This window comes from Perissodus microlepis, chromosome 9, assembly GCF_051167445.1.
Source record: "Perissodus microlepis isolate ML-2025 ecotype Zambia chromosome 9, ASM5116744v1, whole genome shotgun sequence".
Lineage (NCBI taxonomy): Eukaryota > Metazoa > Chordata > Actinopteri > Cichliformes > Cichlidae > Perissodus > Perissodus microlepis.
Genome location: NC_140469.1, coordinates 14,750,917 through 14,771,257, shown reverse-complemented (window position 1 = coordinate 14,771,257; position 20,341 = coordinate 14,750,917). Strand labels below are relative to the sequence as shown.

Genomic DNA, 20,341 nt, shown 5'->3' with positions numbered 1-20,341 from the left:
CTGTCTAGCGGAGACACAATCACATCAGATGTCTGCAGGCTCCGTCTCCGACTCTGCTCATCTCTTGTTCCAGTTTACCCTTGGGAGATAAGTTTGGGGAGATGCAGGCTCGGGCAGGCGCGTACGCACAAAGACCACTTCTGCTGCGTCCCTTCTGTGTTGAAACAGCTGCTGTTAACCAAACCCATCTCTGCTTTTCATTAACGCTATAACTTTCTGCCATTGTGCCTATCTCTGATGTTAACGCGACAAATTACAAAGGCCAGACACTGAACAGACACGCACAGGCTTACACGAATGCACACATACGGGTAATTAATTGGTTCCAGTGGAGCCGGGAACTAATTTACTATCCCTCCTGCCACATTTCTTCAGATACAGAAAGACTACTCATCTCAAGGCAGCTTTCTTATTGCTCCCTCCCCATCTGTAGGTCCCTTATGTGTGCTGAAGTATATCTGTTCATGTTTTTCTTTTTCATACCTATGTTGTTGTTTTTCAGGCATATAATTACTGAGCTGTAGGATTTGGCTGCTTGTTAGGCTTGTTTTCTTCGATGTGTTGATTGTAAGAAACATGTGGAAAGATTGATTACCGCACACTTCTGCCTGCTTTTTTGCCCTCTTTTGACCATTTGGGATTTTTGTTAGGAACCAGCCAACTTAAAATAAAAAAAAATAAAATAAAATAAAAAGCTATATTGAAATGGGCTGAAAAAGTATCGAACACCAGCTTGGTTAGAGCTATCCCACTTGCAGTCTGGTTTCTTTCCAGTAGCCAAAATAAACATCAGTCTTATTAATAAATCAGCACCGATTTATGTTTTCTGGTGAAATTGGGTTACCAGTCTTTTACTAAATCTGACTAATTTAGCAAACGTTCAACCAAACGCAAACCAAAAGTTAAAAAGAGTAATCTTACTCTAATACACAAAAGCTCTGTTTGTTCGCCTGCAAACTACTCCTACATAATCACGAGTTGAACAACCAAAATGGGAACACAGGTACATTTTAGGCCTCTGAACGTTCTTGTCTATATCAGATATTATGTCTTCATGTTACCTAGCAACCACCTACCAAAGGCTACATAGTTACACCTTATGAAAGAACCATATCACTTTCATTTCATCAGATTGTCTAAGTTAATAAATAGACTGTATGTGTGTGCATGTAGGCAATGGGATAGGTAGTCCACGTATAGGTAAGCTGTAAGGGATGTAAATATATAACTATAATGAAAATCAAGAGATCCTCTTTGACTATATGGGTTATATTTAACTGAACAAAATCTTGCATACCACTCATATCACTGTACACTTAGCAGGGTTGGACAGTAGATGTAGACTGTTTGCAGAAAGGTTGAGATGAGCCCCCTTATTCATAGTATTTTCATTTATTTAATAAGTTATCGATATTTGATGTCACTGTATTGATACAAATAACTGATGTTTGTGTGTCCACCTCAACAAAACTCCTGATTGATTATTCTAATGGATCTGTTACCATTTTACAATTTAATTTGAATACATCATGTGGTGTTAAAAGGTTTTTGGTCACGTCACATGTTTTTGTGATAGAATAGAAAGGAAAAAATTGCAAGTGAAAAAATGACTTTATTGATATAGCTATTTAAATACAAAAAAAATTACGTATGACAGTATATGTTGCAGACAAAGTGTTTTCTAGCACATAGATGTAGTTTTGAATTAAACCCATGTATAACAAGCTCATTTACACACAAGCTGATCGGATTAACCATTAATGCATATTCTGTTGGCATAATACGCATCAGGACGAGACAACAAACAGATGTTGAGGCTTACTTTACTCAAAATCCACTTAATGGGAACAGCTTGGCACGAGCATGCAAGGAATTAAGTTGATGATTTTTGAGGAGTCACTTTAAGCTATGTATGGCATTATGTAGGTAAATAAAGATTGGGATCCAAAAACTGTCTTCTAAAAATCTCATCTGTCATTTTGCCAAGTTTAGACTATAAAAGTAAATGATACTTTATCTTGTTTTATGCTTCACATGTAAAGCCGCACTAACAGATTTTCTGGCACGTGAGGAAAAGTGGAAACAGCCTGTAAACACCCTTTGATTTGGCAGACAAGTGTTTACACATCCAGCAGCAAATGCACTAATGTTAGCATTCATTTGGTGTCATGTTTGTGGCCACCAGGATAAAATCCAAAATGATGAGTTAAAAGAAGCTGTAAAAGTCTGTGTAGCAGGGGTCAGCAGTAAGAATTCAGGACAATCCTCTGCATATAATTAGCTGCTATATACCAACAGGACTTTAAATAGAAACAAAATAGCACCACAATTAAGTATTAACTTTATGATTAAATACCCTTTCTTGCTTTCCACCTCTGCTGCAGAAGACCAAACGGCACAAACAGCTGAGAGCTCTGCACAATCACAGCAAGCTCAGCCGAAGAGACTCGACCTCCCCTGTGGTGGAATCTATCTGTAAGGGATTTCATCCATCATTCCCCAGTCGTACTCTGTCAACGCTAAAGCTGATGATTGATTGCAAGATTAGTAATTGGATGATTCGAAACTGCAGAAGAACAGACAGAAAAGAAAAAAAAATCTCCACTCACTGATTTCATTTCTCAGCTGAATGAGAGGAGTTTACCCTTGGATGGCTGTAATTTTCTTTTCATTTGTAGCGTGGTTAACATCAAGCTAGCATTTCAATGCTCTTTTGGACGTATAGGTCGATGAGCCAGCTGGTCTTGTAGTTAGTGGTTTCCCTGTGATCCTGGCAGAGCAGTGGGCGTCCTCGCTCTGTGTCTTCGCCTCAGAGGTTCAGCAGGCAGGTGTGTTTGTATGAATGGCAAGTCAGTTTTCGACTTTGTGTTCGTGCACAGCCTTAGACAGTGATAGTGTAATTTTGCACCGAGTGAGACAGCCGGCTGCCCGTTAGCCAACCATGTAATTAAAGCTTTAAAAATGTCACCATTCCTCAGTGGTGGGCTTTATGCCCCTTATCGCTGCGGTCCCAGGTGAACGTGCATGTGACGGTATGAGTTTAGTGTTTGTATTTCCTGCACTGCTGCCAAGTTATTTGTCTGTAAGTCTTTGAGTGTTGTGGCTATTCCCGCGCCACAGCCTTGGATCACTCATCAGATGGCACGGCTCTGCTAGCGCGAAGTGGCTCTGTTAATACACCTCACAGAGAACAAATGCTTTTGAAGTGTAAGGAATCTTTTGATGCCAGTTCATTACCTAAGCGGTTAAATGTTGGGGAAATGACAGAAAAATCTTCAAACATCCTCAAAAAGGATTATTTTGATCATATTCAAGTTATGCGGGAAAGAAAAACAGAAATCAATCAAGCGTTTTGGGGATTGATGTTGATCTTAAGTATAAGCTGTGGTCGAAGACATTGATGAATTTAGGATTACAGAAGGGCCCAAAAAATTTTAATAACATGGGTGGCAGCAGAAAAAAACACTCCCCTCTCTTTATCAGAGAAGTGACTGCATTACGCTGCTGAGGCGCATATGGAAATATCAGCTCTCAGTGTGATGTTGTTTTTGGACAGCAGTGACAAACTGTGGGTTTCGTCTCTGAGATTTAAGCCACTCCAGCGCTGTAAGGTTGTTTTGACAACTTGGTCCCTGTGAACAGCGCCTTCTTGACACTGAGAGCAGCTCAGACACTAGCCTCGGGGTCTGGGCTGCGTGTCAGAGTCAATCAGCGCCTCGGCCGGCCACATTTCTTTTTTTCCTCTCTTTGTTTCGTTTGTTTTTAGAAGGTGACACTGTTACATCCCTCAGCAACAGCCTGGCTATGAAGGTTAGGATAGGTGCGCTGTTTGTGTGATGATGGAAATTGGCACAGAAGGGCTGAGTGTGTGGTTTATAGATCCTGATAGCTGATAATCCTTTTTCCCTGTGTCTGTGCTGCATGTAAATCTGTCAGGGCCTTTTTCACTAAGAAAACATTAAAGAAGCAGTTCGACACTTGAAGGCAAATATGCTGATTCACTTCCTTGAAGACAGGCATAAATCAAAGTGACAAACTGCTATTTTATGGACTTTATTGGAATCTCTTCAGATCTGAGTCAATATTTTTTTTCTGTAGAGCAGTAATATGTTTTGTTGCTGCAGAATTAGATACACAGATATAAGGCAAAAAAGAGAGTTTGTACAATTCTAATGAACTTAAAAGTCAGTATTTGGTATGAAGTCAGTATTTGTTCTTCGGTGTGACCACCTTGGTTCTTCAGCACTGTGTTAGGCAAGCTTTATGTAAAAAGTCTTCAGGAACGGTTCTCAAAGCTCTTCTTTGGATGCTGGCTGCCTTTCTCTGTCAATAGTGCGGGCTCTGGGGAGGCCAATCCATGACTGATCCTTTGTACATTTTTTCTATCCAGGTCTGCATGTCCTGTAACGGCAGTGTGTTTGGGATCATTTTTATGCTGAAAAATGAAGCTGTTGCCAATCAAATACATTCCAGATGCTGTTATCTTTTCTTTGTATATAATTCCATTAATTTTGACAAGATTCTGAGCGCAAGTGGCTGAAATGCAGCCCAGCTGTGGACACTCCATAGGACCTGTTGTCGCTGATTTTCAGCACAGTTCTTGTGTAATTTGGCACCTCTGGCTTTTCTTCAGTTTCCCTTCCATAAGAATGGCTTCTTGACAGCCGCCCTTTCACTGGGACCATTTCTGATGAGGCTTCAGTGAACAGTAGATGGATCTGCTGAGCGTCCTCTGTCAGGTCTTTCCACCTGTCCACTTTCTTTAACTTAACCTACCAGGAGCTTTAAAGTTCACCAAATAAAATTGTCTCTCATTTGTTCTTCTGCACAAAAACTCATGCGCACAGGTGACAACGTGTGGTTTCACTGCATAAATTCTTTAAATTATTATTGGTGCTGGTAGATTGGTGTTGTTATCTTTGGACACAACTTGACTTTTATGTTAAGCTGAGTCTGCCAGCTTCTTATCTCTTTTAACAGACTCTGTATATGAATATTTAGAATATTTAGGGTAAGTGACAAGATTTTTGGTGCCAGAGGCTTTCTGATTTCTGCTTACAGTTTGCTTGTACTTCAGGGTCTTTTGATTGGGCATTTTTTTGTGGCCTACTGGTAAACCACTGATTTGAAGAGCAATGGGGGACTGTATTTGCCAAAAATCAAACATAAGATCTGTTCATCTGTATTTTTAACACAAATCTGACCAGCGACGTGAAGCACCAACGCACGGCCCTCCCAACAATCACGGTATGACTTTTTCTTAGCACATGGTTGTTTATAAACATCAACAGAACATCTTCTCCAGACTTTTTAAGTAATTAAATAAATAACCAATAATTTTAAGCAATTTACAGTTGTGTTCATCTAAATTCATTTGCAGCATGGTGAACTGCATCAGACTCAGTGGAGGACTTAAAAGGATGAGGTTGTTGATTGACGAGAAACAATATTTGATTTTATTCTAATCTATAGATAGTGGTAAATACTTCTTAAGCACAAATGTTCTCTTTAAAAGAAGTCTATCAATGATGTCTAGGCAACGTTGAAGATGTAACTCAAACAAACATTACAATGACTAGAGGCTGGGAAACACCGCCAGCTGAAATGTGTGATATGTTGTCATTCATTCCAGTCAGCAAACTATAATAGGTTTCCAGATTTGGCAGTTTCTTATTTAGCCTAAATAAAAACCAAACAACTTCTCAGTGTGTTATTTCTCAGCTGAGAAGAAAAAAAAAAACCCACTGAGATGATAAACTCTGTAATTATGAAGTCAGAGTGTAGGTCACGAGCTCTGGCTCTGCTTCGCGTTGACCTAAACTTGAAAGGAAACAGTTCAGGTCTGTACTCTGACCTTGTGTAATGGTTTTGAGTCACAGGTTATATTACAGTACCTCCAGTAATCATAAAAGGAGAAAACAGCAACACAAGCTCCTGCTGGGAATTGCTTTCTGTTGGCATGCGAGAGGATGTTTCTCTCTCTTCAGACGTGATGTCACTTTCCTGCCACATTTTGCAGGCTGTTTAAGCCGTGCCTCTCCTGTAGTTGCGTTGATGCACACATGCAGACCGCACTCAGACACGTGGTAAAGCATCAGCGCAAGTGCTAGAGAGAAAGCAGGCCGAGTAAAAATAACAGCAGAATTTGGGAAGCTCTGGGGAGTTAGGGTGGGACTGTCGTGAAATTGCTGGGTGTGTTTTTGAGCAAGAGTGTGGAGGGAGTTAGTGTGTGTGTTTCTCTGTGGCTCAGTGAGTGTGTGCAAATATGTGCAATGTACGATTTAAGTGGACCAAAGCTATGGTTGTGGCCGGGCGAGTCATCAAGGCTGGTCCAAAAAAAAGCCTTTCTACTCCGTACAGTACACAGCCTTCTGTGTGTTTGAAATTCATTGTGTTTTCCAGCCTGTGGGAAAAGAAGTAAGCATGCAGTACAGGTTGAGCTACTCAGGAGCAATTATCTTAGATCTTAGATTACCTTAGATTGACCCTAAAATAGCAAAAAAGCAACAAAAAAACAAGTTTCAGCGAAAGGTTCGTGAAATGAACTTTAAGCTCTCAAACCGAGGAGGCTGCCTGCAATGTCTCACTGTACCACCAGAGAACCTCGCGTCTGTTTCTCGTCCCCAGCGCCTGTGTTTCATCAACCATCTCGCCTCCCTCCATATGCTGAGAGCGGAAAACACACAGAAAGTCATGCACTTGTGTTTTCCAAATCTTACTCGGCAGTCCCAAACCGAACAACAGATTGGAATCATCATTCCAGCGAAGGAAAAATAAATTCATTATTTGCTCGATTTACTGTTTGTTCCAATTTCGACCTGTTTGTCGAACAGAATGGAATTCCATCCTCGCAGTCAGATTATGTGCAGGTGAAGATAAAAGACTGGAGCGAGGAATATGCACTGACAAAGAAAGACAGGACGCACCCTGCTGCTGTCAGTCCAAAGTTAAGAAAAGTCTTCTTGGTTTTTGCTTGGAGACAAAGTTGTATTTTTTAAATGTCCAAAACAATGTGAAGGAAAATGAATTAGAAAAGATTGAACTTCTAAGGGAAAGTTTTAATCTAAATGAAGAAACTTGAATCTTACGTATCCACGTTTATGGTTTTAGGGTTTTGTTAGCTTTGGTTCTTTTTGTGTTGTGAGATGACTCTGCCTGTGTCGTCTTCTGCGTCTTCTGTGTCTCAGTTATGGTAAGTCCTGTTTTATTTTAGTAATCGCCATGCTCTTCTTTGTCTTTATCCCTTTTACAGCCTTTATGAGCGCTTTCCAATGAGTTTTCCCAGTGTTCTAGCAGTCAGTTAGTTCCCTGTGTTTTTATAGTCCACGTCCTCACTCACTCTGTTGTCAGTCTGACAGCAAGATTGACAACAGGAGTCAGGAGGACGCTCCTTTTGTTCTCTCTTTTTTGTCTGAGCTGATGTACTGAGCTCTTCCTGGAGTTTTTGTAGCATGTAGTTTGCACTTTGTTCAGCATTCCTGCCTCCAGTGTCCTGCATTGGGTCCTCAGTGTTCATGTAGACCCATGTTCAACATAGCTTTCTTTGCATGAGGTGTCTTGGCAGATCCTAAAACCCCACTGTAAGGTAACTGGGTATCACAATGATGGTTAGCACCATTCTTCGTTAACTGAGGCTTTCTTCATTAGACTCTATGATAAGGTCATTAAAACCCTGTCCAAGTCGTAGAGAGATCAAAAATACAAGTTTGCTACAAATAAGATAAATAAATAAATGATAGACTGATGATTAAGCCTGTAAATTTCATAAAGATAATGCATACATTTATTTTGATTGTTTTACTCATTCTAGCCTAGCAGCCACACAGTTTAATCTTCATACTTTTAACTCTTTACCACCTGAAAGTCTAGTAGAAGTATGCCTTCAAGTGCTTTTCTGACCTGACCGGTTTCTGTTGTATTTTCGGCCTGCTTATAGAACAAAAATAACATGGTAGTCTCTAATCTAATCTACTTTGTTAGTCTCTAATGGAGTCTATTCTAATGGTTGTAAAACCACATCTTTATTGATATCTACTGAGGTGTCAAAACTCGTCATTAAGGAGTCATCTAAATGGGGTGAAGAGTTAAACGTGAATCACATTCAGGTCTGACATTTCCATGATGAAGTGTACATAGAAATCTATTAAACTTTGTCTACGTGAGAATGTAATGAATAGCACAAAGTACATTTATGCGTTTTCTCCATCACCTACTGAATCCATTCATTTTAAATTCTTTGGAATTGAAAACATCCGGTTTGCACAGCTTTAACTTTACTTCATAGCTTTGTGTGATGGTACTTCTACCATAAGACTGACCCATACAGAGCCAGTTCCCTTCGCTGACAATCAGTATCACACTCACAGTGATTTTAGGCTGAAAATCAGAACATAACGTGCTCCAGACCGAGCCATGTGCTTAGCAGGTTTCTATAGTGGTCTAACCAGGATAAAAGAGAGCCACCATTGTGACTCTAAAAACTTTGCCTTTAAGCTGTCTAATCCCTTGCTAACTAACTAATCTTCAAAGTACACCCCTTAAGGAGAAATATAATTTGTTTTTGTCCAAAACTCAAATGTCTGGCAGCCTTTGTAGTCACGTAGCTTTTACACCAGTTCTTAAAATTATAAATACGAGTGCAGGAATCTGCGGTAAAAGCTATGCTGTTTAATCGAGACATCAGTGAGAGTGGCACAGTAATATATATAACGTAAAGGATATAGAGCACACATGCAGAGGCCTGAGTGTGTAACTGTTTACACACACACACACTGACTTATTTGATCCAACTGTGGAGAAATTTTGATACAGAGTAAGAAGCTGGAGTGTGAAATGCTTTTGGAGTTGGAGAAAACTGGGAGAGATGTTTACTCAGCAGTGTGTGTGTGTGTGTGTGTGTGTGTGTGTGAGAGAGAGAGAGAGAGAGGAACCAAACTGTACATTTGCACATTTGATTTGTGCTTCAAAAGCCACACTGTGCAGCAAAGATAAGGTTTTGAAACAAGCCATCTGATCCAAGCGTGCTTTTCAATCCCACTCTTGGAGAGACACAAACAAAATTCTTTGCAAGGAATTAATCTGCCCTCTGATGTGGAGGGTCACCGAGCGGAAAGGGCCCTGCTGTGCTGCGATGAGCCTTTGATGGCAAAATCATCACTCCGTCATTCTCTCTGTCATCCGCTGAGCCTGTGAGACACCCAGCGGACTGAGGTGGACTAAGAGCATAAACACTGAGGGAAGAGGTCAGCGAAAGATGGAGACAGGGGGGCACGCGGAGGGATAACAATATAAGACAGGGAAAAAAATCAGACCAGTGGCAGTAAGGAAAATCCCATTAGAGCCAGAAAATAACAAAAGTCAGAACACAGGCCAGTCTTTCTGTCAGTCATGTTGTGTTTCACACAGCAGTCATTCACTCAGTCAGGCACCTCATCAGTCTCTCTGTCAGTCAGTCACCTTGTTTGTTACTGGGCCACGTCATTTGTCAGTCATCCTGTCAACCTGGCAGGCGCTTGGTTGTTTGTTGGTTACTCAGTAAAACAGCTAATCGTTTTGGCTACTCAGCTAGTTGGTCAATGCTTGAACGCTTGAGTCATTTGTTTAGGCGTTTATTATTTCATCAGGTCACTTTCTCTACAAATAATTTTGTTCCATCATAATCTAATCTGTCAGTCTGACATTTTAGAAAATAAAACAGTCGGCTGTCCCTTTCAGAGCGACGCATCTCCATTTCTGTGCGCGCTTTGGTCTAAACACAAAATCGCAGAAACCAATTGGCAGACAGAGACGCAGAACAACAAACCAAAACTGGCAGTGACCCACCTGATAGACAGAGCGATAAACAGGCAAACACCCAGCCAGTCACATTCCAAATACACACACAAGTCTGCAGCTTTACAAGCGTAGAGCTTTATAAAGCAGCTAGTGTCTTTGTGTGCTCTGCTCTAAAGCAGAGTCTGGGTTGGTTTTACTGGTGGTGTGCTGTGGGGCCATAGAGAGGGTGAGAGAGGGAGACCAGTGGGAGTGAGAGAAGCATCTATCAGCACCGTGGTGTGACCCCGATCTCACACTCCCCTGACTGTGTTTGGACAGATGGATCATCACTGCACTGCTCACATTTGACAAACGTGCTTACGTGTGTGTGTGTGTGTGTGTGTGTGTGTGTGTGTGTGTGTGTGTGTGCCCCCATGTATGTGTCAGCATGATGAATACAATGCCACCGTTTATTCAGGAGTCTATTCATTATGTATAGTGCAGTTTAACCATCATGAAGTCCCCTTCAGACAAAATCAATAGTGTTGTTAATATGATCCTCTCTGCACTTGTTACTGCAGGAAGACCTCAATTGATTAGTTAGTTAACACCTCAGCTCCTAAAATGCATATGCAAATGTGCGTGAGTGCAGACGGTGCAAATGCAACTGAATGCATTATTTTCTGCGTTTACATTTCGCTTCAAGTGATTTTAGCGAAATTATTCATAGTGCGGTGTCTCAAACAGTTGGCTTAGTAAAGGCGTAGAGGTTTCAGTCCAAGACCATCACAGTTTAACACCCTACATAAGATTTCAGTGGATTACATTTGCAGTTTAATCTAAACAAGATGTGACATGATATTAATTAGTGAGCTCAGGGGCGCTGGTACCTGTTTTCCACTGCTTCAAGTCTTCTGCTAAACTGAGCTAACCACCTGCTGCCTTCAGCTTTATATTTAATTTAGAAACATGAACATGACCCCCCTAATTATTCCATTAAGTTCTGACATCAAAGTATATATTAACAAAGATGTGGTTTGGTGACCATTAGAATCCGGTCGTTAAGTGATGACGTGACGAATCCTACTTCTGGGCCTAAAGTAGTCTGCGTTTAATATGGCTTTTGTGTTGTTAACATGTTTAATGTTTTGTATTTTCTTCTATTTAATCTCAAAAAGCTCCTAAAACAGTCAGTGATCACTGTTGACCTCCCTCGGCTTTTATTACCGCTAATCATTTATTTAAGCTCAGTTTTTAAAACCTTAGGATGTAACTACAGCCCAGCCCATGCAGCAGTATATGAATGACTAACCTCGTATTGTGGATGGATTATCTCAGTTGTTCTCCTGGCTGAAGTTTGGTCCTTTTACAGCATCCTGCCATGCGATTACATTTGTTCCTGACCACCGAGAACACTCACGTTAACTTTTATCGAGTGGAAAAAAAGTTAGCTTGTTTATATTATGCATAGCTGTGTCGCTAGCGGTCATGTAGCACATCATTATACAGGGAGTGCAGAATTATTAGGCAAGTTGTATTTTTGAGGAATAATTTTATTATTGAACAACAACCATGTTCTCAATGAACCCACAAAACTCATTAATATCAAAGCTGAATGTTTTTGGAAGTAGTTTTCAGTTTGTTTTTAGTTTTAGCTATTTTAGGGGGATATCTGTGTGTGCAGGTGACTATTACTGTGCATAATTATTAGGCAACTTAACAAAAAACAAATATATACCCATTTCAATTATTTATTTTTACCAGTGACACCAATATAACATCTCCACATTCACAAATATACATTTCTGACATTCAAAAACAAAACAAAAACAAATCAGCGACCAATATAGCCACCTTTCTTTGCAAGGACACTCAAAAGCCTGCCATCCATGGATTCTGTCAGTGTTTTGATCTGTTCACCATCAACATTGCGTGCAGCAGCAACCACAGCCTCCCAGACACTGTTCAGAGAGGTGTACTGTTTACACCAAATAGGCTTTCAAGGGGTAAAGTGTTCATTAAAGTCGTAGCTGGAGGTTGATAGCAGCCACTAAGGAATCAATTGCTAAAGGTGCTGTGACTCAGACCTAGAGACTGGTCAGCAACCCCTTCATGACCACTATTCACTAAGGAACATTGTGAATTCCCTGACTGGTTGGTAAAAATGCCCAAAGTCATCCACAGTTTGCATGGAACTGCTCTCCAAGCAGCAGTGGAACTGTGGAAAGTATGACAGTTATGGTGCTTATTATTGTCAAAAAGGATCATATATATAAATGTGTGATTGACCAGTTGTGAGTTGGGTAGTGTGCTGTTTCCCTCTATTTCACAGTCAGATCTTTCTCATGCACATAAAACCTGGTTTTGATAAGTTAAGGTGGGGGTGGCGAATATGGCCAGCTTCTGGCTTCACAATAGCCGGTAACCCACCCATTTCACTAACTCATGTACCAATGACTAATCCATGTTTTATATTCGATCCTGTAATCTTAACAACTTCTACATCTTTCACTTTTTAAAGTAAAAGCTGTAGAAGTTGAAGGTGGTATTCTTACATAGCCCTTGAATAAAACAAAGTAATTATCATTTATCATTCAATTTACTTTTTTGAATATGAATTAACCTGACTTCAACAGGACATTATGTACATATGTACTGTCTAATTACAATAATTATACAGAAAATTACTTATGCAGGCTTTAAATTCCTTCCATTTATCAAATGTCATTTACTGAGCAGTCCATGACAGGACTTCAATGTTAATTATAGTTATATACTTATACCTATACTAATCAGAATATAGAGCTACTGCAGGGGTGGGGAGAAAGACAGAGAAAAATTGTTCTCTTTGTGTTATTGCTGATATTTTTGAGCCTTTTAAATGTTGCATTTGACATTAACTAAAAAGCAGCTGCACTTACACTTGGTCTCCTTCTGTAGCTAGCTATGTCTTGAAGATAAGCACCATGATTGCAAGTTTATTGACACGAACATTCATGAACCTGCTCTACTGAGAGACATGATAAGGGGGAAAAGGATGTGTGGTCAGTGACAATAGTGTCTCTCTACTGGAAGCAACAAAAGCCTGCTGTATACACACACACACACACCATTATCTTGCGTGACATTATTAAACTGCCAGTCAGATTTATCCAATTATAATTAAGGTGCTTTAACACCTTTCTAGATTGCTCCAGCCCACTATACCCTCTGACCTTAATTGGGGTCTGCTGTCATCCATTCATGCTGAATATAGGCCCATGAATCAACAGGACAATAGCACTAATGAATTCAATTCAGTTCAGGTCAGTTTTATTTATATAGCACTAAATCACAACAACAGTCACCTCCAGGCGCTTTATATTGAAAGGTAAAAACCCTACAGTAACACAGAGAAAACTCCTAACAACTAGACAACCCCCTATGAGCAAGCACTTGGTGACAGTGGGAAGGAAAAACTCCCTATTAACAGGAAGAAAGCATTTGCCACAACCAGCTGTGGGTGATGAGAGGGAGACGAGGCAAAAGACACACTGTGGACGAGAGCCAGAGTTTAGTCATTTGCAATGATTAGAGTCAAAGTGGTGTACAAACACTCAGAGACTGCAAAGAAGTGAGTGAAGAAGAAATACTGTCAAAACATTTAGCACACAAAGCTCAACACTTCCCCGGGTTGCATGTGGCTCTCTACATACATTTCATATGACATCATTTATACCATGTTAAGTTTTTATGTGACTTCTACTCCCTCTGCTCTGTGCCCTGAATACACCGGGTGTTATCCATCACCAGGTCCCCGGGTGCTGTAAAATGCACTGGCCGTGTACATGTGTTCTTGTCTAGCATTGAGAATAGTAGTGGGTGGTGGTGGAGGCGTGTATTAATGCCCTGGAGATGATTTAGAGTTAAACCACCGAACAGCAGAGCTCTCTTCCAGTTTTCTCCCATAGGACAAGTCAGTGGCTTGTGGTGAGTTACAGAGAAAATAGGATCCAGTCAGAAATCACTTCAAGTGAAACAACAGCTTAAATGGTTTCTCTTTAAATAATGCAACAGCTCATGTGGTCATAAATCAGGTTTCTGTGGGTCTTTGAAGTGACATATGCATTTTTTTAATTTATGGCTCATAAATGTTTTTAGCGTCTAGATCTTAATTGTTTTGCCATGTAATGAGAGGTTTTCATTGGAGTTCGCTTTCATGTGAATATACAGTACCGTGCAAAAGTCTTGAGCTACCCCTTGTTTCTCTTTGTTACGCTTACAAGGAGTCTTTTAAAGTGGACTTGAGCAACACGAGTGAAAAATCCAAATTTGAATTTTTGGGTTCACAATGTCATCAATATGTGGCAGAGCTCAAAAAAGAAAACAGTGAGTGTCTACAGCTATGTATAAAACAGAGACTCTCTCATGGTTTGGAGCTGCATTTCCGCCAGTGATGTTGGAGATCTTTTCAATGGATGCGATTATGAACCCAGAAATGTACGGTCAGACTTTGATCCACTATCTAATATCATCTGGAAAGCATCTGATTTGCCTCATTTGTCAGGATGATAGTGATGCCAGACACACTGCCAATGCAGTAAAAGCATACCTGAATAGAAAAAAACATACAGTAGAGCACTATCCATCATAGATCGGCCTCCCCAGATCCCAGACATCAACATTATTGAAGCATATTGACATTAACAAGAACAAAGAAAGCTTTGGATATCCTTCAAGCAACCTGGACAATTATACCTGAAGACTGTTAATAGATATTATAAAAAAAGTTTGCCTAAAAGAGTTCGGGCTGTGTTGAAGAATAAAGGCGGTCATACCAAATATTGACTTCTGATATACCAAATATCAGAATTCTACTGACTCAATTTTCGCTTCACATGCCGTGTTTCCATGTATGAAGTTTTAATAAATTGCTGCACCTATTTCTTATAAAATATAGAGAAATGTCTTGATGAGCAGATCTACATGTATAATCAACTTAATAAACATTCCCACTATTGTGGTGACCAGCAGATAAATTACACCAAATGGGTGCATACGACCATAAACTTAAAGAATCCTGAACACTAAATTTACCTTGAAATGAAGGCATATTAAAAATGTTAACATCCTGTAACTCAGTGGAACACAGAGAGCACACGAAATGATGAAGAAACAGATAAAAGGGACTGGTTACACAATAGCATGTATTTTTAAATAGCGCAACAAACTGTGCTCAAATGAGATGGCGGTGTTTTGTTTTCCGTGCGCGTGCATGCAGGGATGTTTGAGATGACGGGAGGTTACATGCAGGATTGTTACTGAGGGAGCGAGGCCAACAAAGGGCGCTCAACCTGCTGGCCCTGGCTTAAGCTCCTGTCAGCTAACCCTCTGTATGGGTGTGAATGTGTGTGTGCGTGTTTGTGTTGGGGGACCAGCAAATACGCTCACAGAAATCCATGTGAATAACCGAGCCCTTTTAAATCTCTGACCACATACACACACACAAGACTGTAAAAACATCCATAATCTCATTTCCTAAATCGGGTTCACCTCTGCGCTCAGAAGATTATGAAATATTTTCCCTAAGTGAATGCAGGCAGAAAAGGTTGTAAGGCTGCGTGAGAAATGACAAGAATAATGTCCAAGCCAGCAGACTAGCAACAGGTAAAATAGCTTTTTGGTGGGCAAAACATTGCTAAAGAGTGTCAAAGAAACTAGCAGACAAAGAAAGGTGCCATGTAAAGCGACAGGTTGACTAAAGCAAAATTTAGAAAGAGTACAGAAGCTGACGCATGAACCGTCAAGACGAAAGGGAAATGGAACAGAGAGAGGCAACTGGCGCTGGCTGTCACTTGCTTTCCCTTCTGTAGATGACAGGTGTTTTACATTACTCTGCGGGTGAGAGTAACACATATATCTGCACCGCCTGCACCTTTACACACCGGACTCAGAGCGAATTCCATATCGCCCCCTCGACCGTGGAGCTTATTCATGCACACTAAGGCCAGAGTAAACTTTTCATTCAAGGAGAAAATGAAATAATACCGCCACACTATCGGCATTATGGTTTTCACTTGAAAGCAGGAGTAGGTGTCTTATATTCTACCCCACAGCCACTCCAAGCTTTCCAGCACTAAGGGGGATTCATACTTCAGAGAGAAGTGGAGCTCTGTGGAGCGCAAATGTTCACACCAATTCTTTTTTTCTTAGCTTGCGAACAGCTAGCTTTTCTTTTTCTATATTTGACTGTTTTCCCACAAGCAACACAAAGATGAACTTTTACTTTTCCTTATTTGCAACCTACCGTTCGTAATAAATGAACTGTGCATGCTCCAGAAAATACAATTTCTTCCACTGGCTGGACAACAGATGAAAAGCCTATTTCACATGCAATAAAAATAGTAAGAGTTTTCCACAGGTTCAGCTGGTCTATTATGAAAACCTAAAGCAATGCCTTCCATCACTTGCACTTTACAGCTAAGACCACGAGTATCTTTGCTCACTCCACCGCACACGCTGCTCCTAATGTCGTATACAGTCAGAAAGACTTGCTCCTCCGCTGCGCACAGCATGCATCTTTCTTGGTATTAGCATCACATAAGTGATTAAGAAGTAATGATGTCGGTGGTCTAGACTGCTCATCAATTCACCCCCACAAAGAAAGAAATCAGGAACAATTGAGTTGTGCAAACTGCTTTGTTTGTCTCACAGCGAATGACTACAGGACGCGCGAGTCTGCTGTGTGCATTATGTAATAATTACATCCGTGCATTGGAGGGTTTGGCTGTGAATAAAAATGTGTCAGATGTGCAGCCGCTATAGGATGTAATTGAGCCACAGGAGTGCTGTGCTGCTCCGTGTGTATATCAGTCACAAAGGCACAAAAGAAAATGGACTCTTAATGATGAAAAACACATGAATGCCCTATTCTTCCTTCGTCGTTAGAGACAGCAAAGCTTCTCTGCAGTAGGCGCAAGGACCTGCACAAAAGGGCATTTAATGTCAGATATTAGAGGGTAGACAAACACTGCCCTTTGGGTGATAATGCATACCACGTCTGACTGACCGCGGTGGTGTCAGAGGTGTGAGAAGTGAGGTCTCGCAGTGCAGACGAGCACCCTGCTGTTTCCCAGCACAAACTCTGCACACTTTTCCCTGAAAATCTGTCACAGTCTCTCTTCTTCACACCTCACTCTCCTGCTCCCTTTTGGTAAGGATTTATATTTGCAGCTTTTCATCTCCTGAGGGGAATGCTGCGCGGTGAGTGTAGCGATACAGAGGGGCTGTATAAGATTTTCAGCACGTGGATTAAATCAAATGTGAAATAAACCTTTGTTAAAACCTACATCTGTCTCTTTCTCCTTCTGTCTCTCCAGGTGTGTCTCCCCAATGCGCTTGGCCCTTGAGGCCTGAGGAGAAGTGAGCCAAGCCCAGGCCCCCATGGGACGCCCTGTTATCCAGCATGCACTGCTGCTGCTGCAGTGCATGCTGGTCCTACGGCCTGGAGGTGTGGCCGGCAGGAGAGGGCCAGTGCTGCTGCCTGAATCACCCTGTTACAGGACGGAGCACCCACTGGTCCCACACTCAGGTAGGTGGTTTAAGAAATACACTCTCTTGACGTCATCAGAGCGACTCTTTCCATTTTTCCCCCTCCATTCATAAATATCTGAAGTTTTCTCATCAGTTATACTCATTTCACCTTTTCCACTCTTAGCAAGGTTAAACTTGTAAACCATACATGTTTCCGAATGGTTTCATTATTTCAGTTCTGTTGCTAAGAGACATAAACAACCTTGCACACACGTCACGTTGATTGTGATGAACAAAGTTAAAGAAAGTACACAAAGCTTGTAAAGAGTTTGTCTTGTTAGAGCAGTTTTTCTCACACTCTTATGAAATGCTGTTGTAATTATCACTCTAGAAAACACAGTCGTCGCATTTGCTGCCTGGCAAGCTTTAATCTGTGTAAAAGTCATTTTAAATGCACTCAGCACTTTGAAAAATGTTCATATCCGCAGCCCTGGAGAGCAATGAGCCTAAACCTTTGATTGCATTACAGACATGAGGTAAGCGTACTTCTAAAGCCTAACTCACATTTACTACATTTAATGTGAATTAACTGTTCACCAAACTTCTGCCAAACAGTGAACATCCAATTATATCTTAGCAGCTGTAATTAGGCACTTCAGGCCTGTCAAACTGTGGATTTTTCCACCAGTTTTAATGTTATTTAAATGCAGAGTGATACTGCCTGTGGTGTGGGTTTTCTTTCTTTCTTTTTTTGTATTTAAAAGAGCAAAAATCCAAGTATGGAAATAAGTCTCTTCTCTAATGTGTCCAGCTCACCAACTTTCTGCGCACAGTACAACACTATTATTATTATTATCTGAAGTGTACAGCTTAAGCATTTACTCTATAAAGTATTGTGACTCACAGTCATCAAACACACAATGATGAAAAGCTTGAACAGATTTTGAGACTGAGGATGATCTATCATAACAAAAATAATCATTCTTGAGAACATCATCTGCAGCATCTGGAGGTTTTTCTCTATTTTTAACATTACATCAATTTTTTTTATTTTCTGAAACTTTGACCACTATGGTTCTTAGGAGTCTCTGGGATTTCCTCTCACTAAAGAGCTTACAGAACTAAGAAATGAAATGCTGAGACAATCCTCCCAGCTCCACTTCCAGGGGAGAAATGTTCTCTGATTATCAATGAAGAAGCTCTGGTAATTTCAGTCTCCGGTAAGCAGGATTTAGATCAAATGTCAGATTGTCTGTTTTAGATGAAGGTTTAGTGATGATTTTACCATTTACATAAAAAATCATTACCATAGGTAACATTGATGTCACATGTTGGTTTCTGAAATCCTGTTTCATTCTGTCTAGTTGAGCATTTTCACTGTTGCCACCTTGGCGTATTAGTTAATATAACGAGAGGCATGTGGTTGATCAAACGTATCAGTCACAAGTTGTTAGCCAATAAGAAACAGAAATGAACAAAAGTATGGGCAAGATTTACAAAATTCACCAAATCTTGTATTCAATATGACCCAAAATGAGTGCCTGGGACCATAAACTCAGAAGACAGTAAGAGTTCACAGAGCTCAAGTCAGAAAGATATTTTCTCATAGACTTCGGTAGAATGCAGTTATGTGGCAACTGGTCACATGACTACTAACCACATCTGGTTAACTTGTTCCCCTTGTTTAAAATCATTGTTGCAATGCAGGGTCAAGTGAATAAGGCACCCTTATTGGTAGGGAAAAATGAGTATTCCCTCAGTAGTGACTAGATTATGTTTGAATTCTTACAATCTTGACAGATAAGAGGGTGAACAACGAAAAAGCCCAATGCAGCTTCTGTTTAAGAGACTATTTTATAAGACTTTTACTTTAAGCAAGTACACCAGAAACATTCAAACGTCGAGACCTTAATTATCCAGCTCATAAATTTTACAGATTTCATCAAGCAAAATTAACGGTGGCTGACTAGCTACTATGGGTGGGGCCTGTTTTTTTGGGTTTTTTGTCTTTGTCAGACTGAAATCAAGGACTCATTGTTTAAAAAAAGAAAAAAGTATTACCTAATACTTTTAATAAATTTACAACAATTGAAATGTGCAAACGTGGCATGTGAAAAGAGAAAGACTAGCAGCAATTAATGAAACTAGCAGTTAGAAGAAGGACAATTATGGATTTTTCTGGTTATGTCCTCTTGGAACGATCCAGCTGTAATCTGTAATTACAACGTTTCTTGCTGTCTAGGAAAAGTTCACCTCCTTTATTAACTTCCTCTTTGTTCCACAAGGCAGACGGTGCCTTTGTTATGGGCCTTTTGCTACATGGCTCTGCAGTTTTTAGATACAGTATGTTCTGCATCCGATTTCATTGCCCTCACTCCCTGTCATACTTTTCTATTGAACAGCTAAACTGTAATGGAACGCTGTGAATCCTAGTCGACTGAAGGTATCAATAGCGATCAATGCAGTTCTGTCTAGCCGCTGCGAGGCGGCAGAAATGTCATTGAGCTGTTTTCATTACAACAGAGCCCCAGTCACATAATCTCATAGCATTCTGTCTGGGTAAAATTGACTGGAAGAGCAAGGTCACTGCATGTGATCCACACGCATGCATAGACTCATATTCCGAATAACCACCCACCTATAACCCTAATTCTCCCTCACGCTGTCTCCCTTCCTAATCTTTGTCACTTGTTAGCTGAGCCGATGCTCTTCCCTCTGCACCGATTGAGTGCAATGATGATGACTAACTGCCCAGCCAATGCAATACGTTCATACCTTGTGCTTTCTGCATGGAGAGGATCAGACATCAGCTGGTGGGTCAGCTGTGGTCAATGCGTTTGTGTTCTCTAATGTACCAGATTGGCCCATTAAGCTTCAGTGGGTTAATGCTTTGGTTGAAATATAGGAGCATTAATAAAGAGGGTCGACATTTTAGTTAGCATTCAGACACGGTTCAGCAACACAGAGCCGACTGAACAGAGGAAGAGAAAGGCAAGTACAGAAGTCTTTAGTGAGTGATTAGCTGTGGTGATACAGTTGCTTCTTAATGCAAAGAGTCTTTAGAGCTTCTTTGGGG

General features: G+C 40.6%; 1 protein-coding gene across 4 annotated transcripts in view; it reads left to right on the top strand.

The window, feature by feature from the left end:
- sema5a (sema domain, seven thrombospondin repeats (type 1 and type 1-like), transmembrane domain (TM) and short cytoplasmic domain, (semaphorin) 5A) overlaps positions 1–20,341 on the top strand; it is a 145,240-nt gene that overhangs the window by 24,021 nt on the left and 100,878 nt on the right. For all 4 annotated transcript variants that reach the window (XR_014801278.1, XR_014801277.1, XM_084939170.1 and 1 more), the window contains one exon: positions 17,112–17,323. Coding sequence is in view for 2 of the 4 variants with exons in the window: in XM_084939170.1 (XP_084795296.1) it covers positions 17,176–17,323 (148 nt within the window). In the remaining 2 variants the exon portion in view is untranslated. The remainder of the gene's footprint in view (positions 1–17,111; positions 17,324–20,341) is intronic.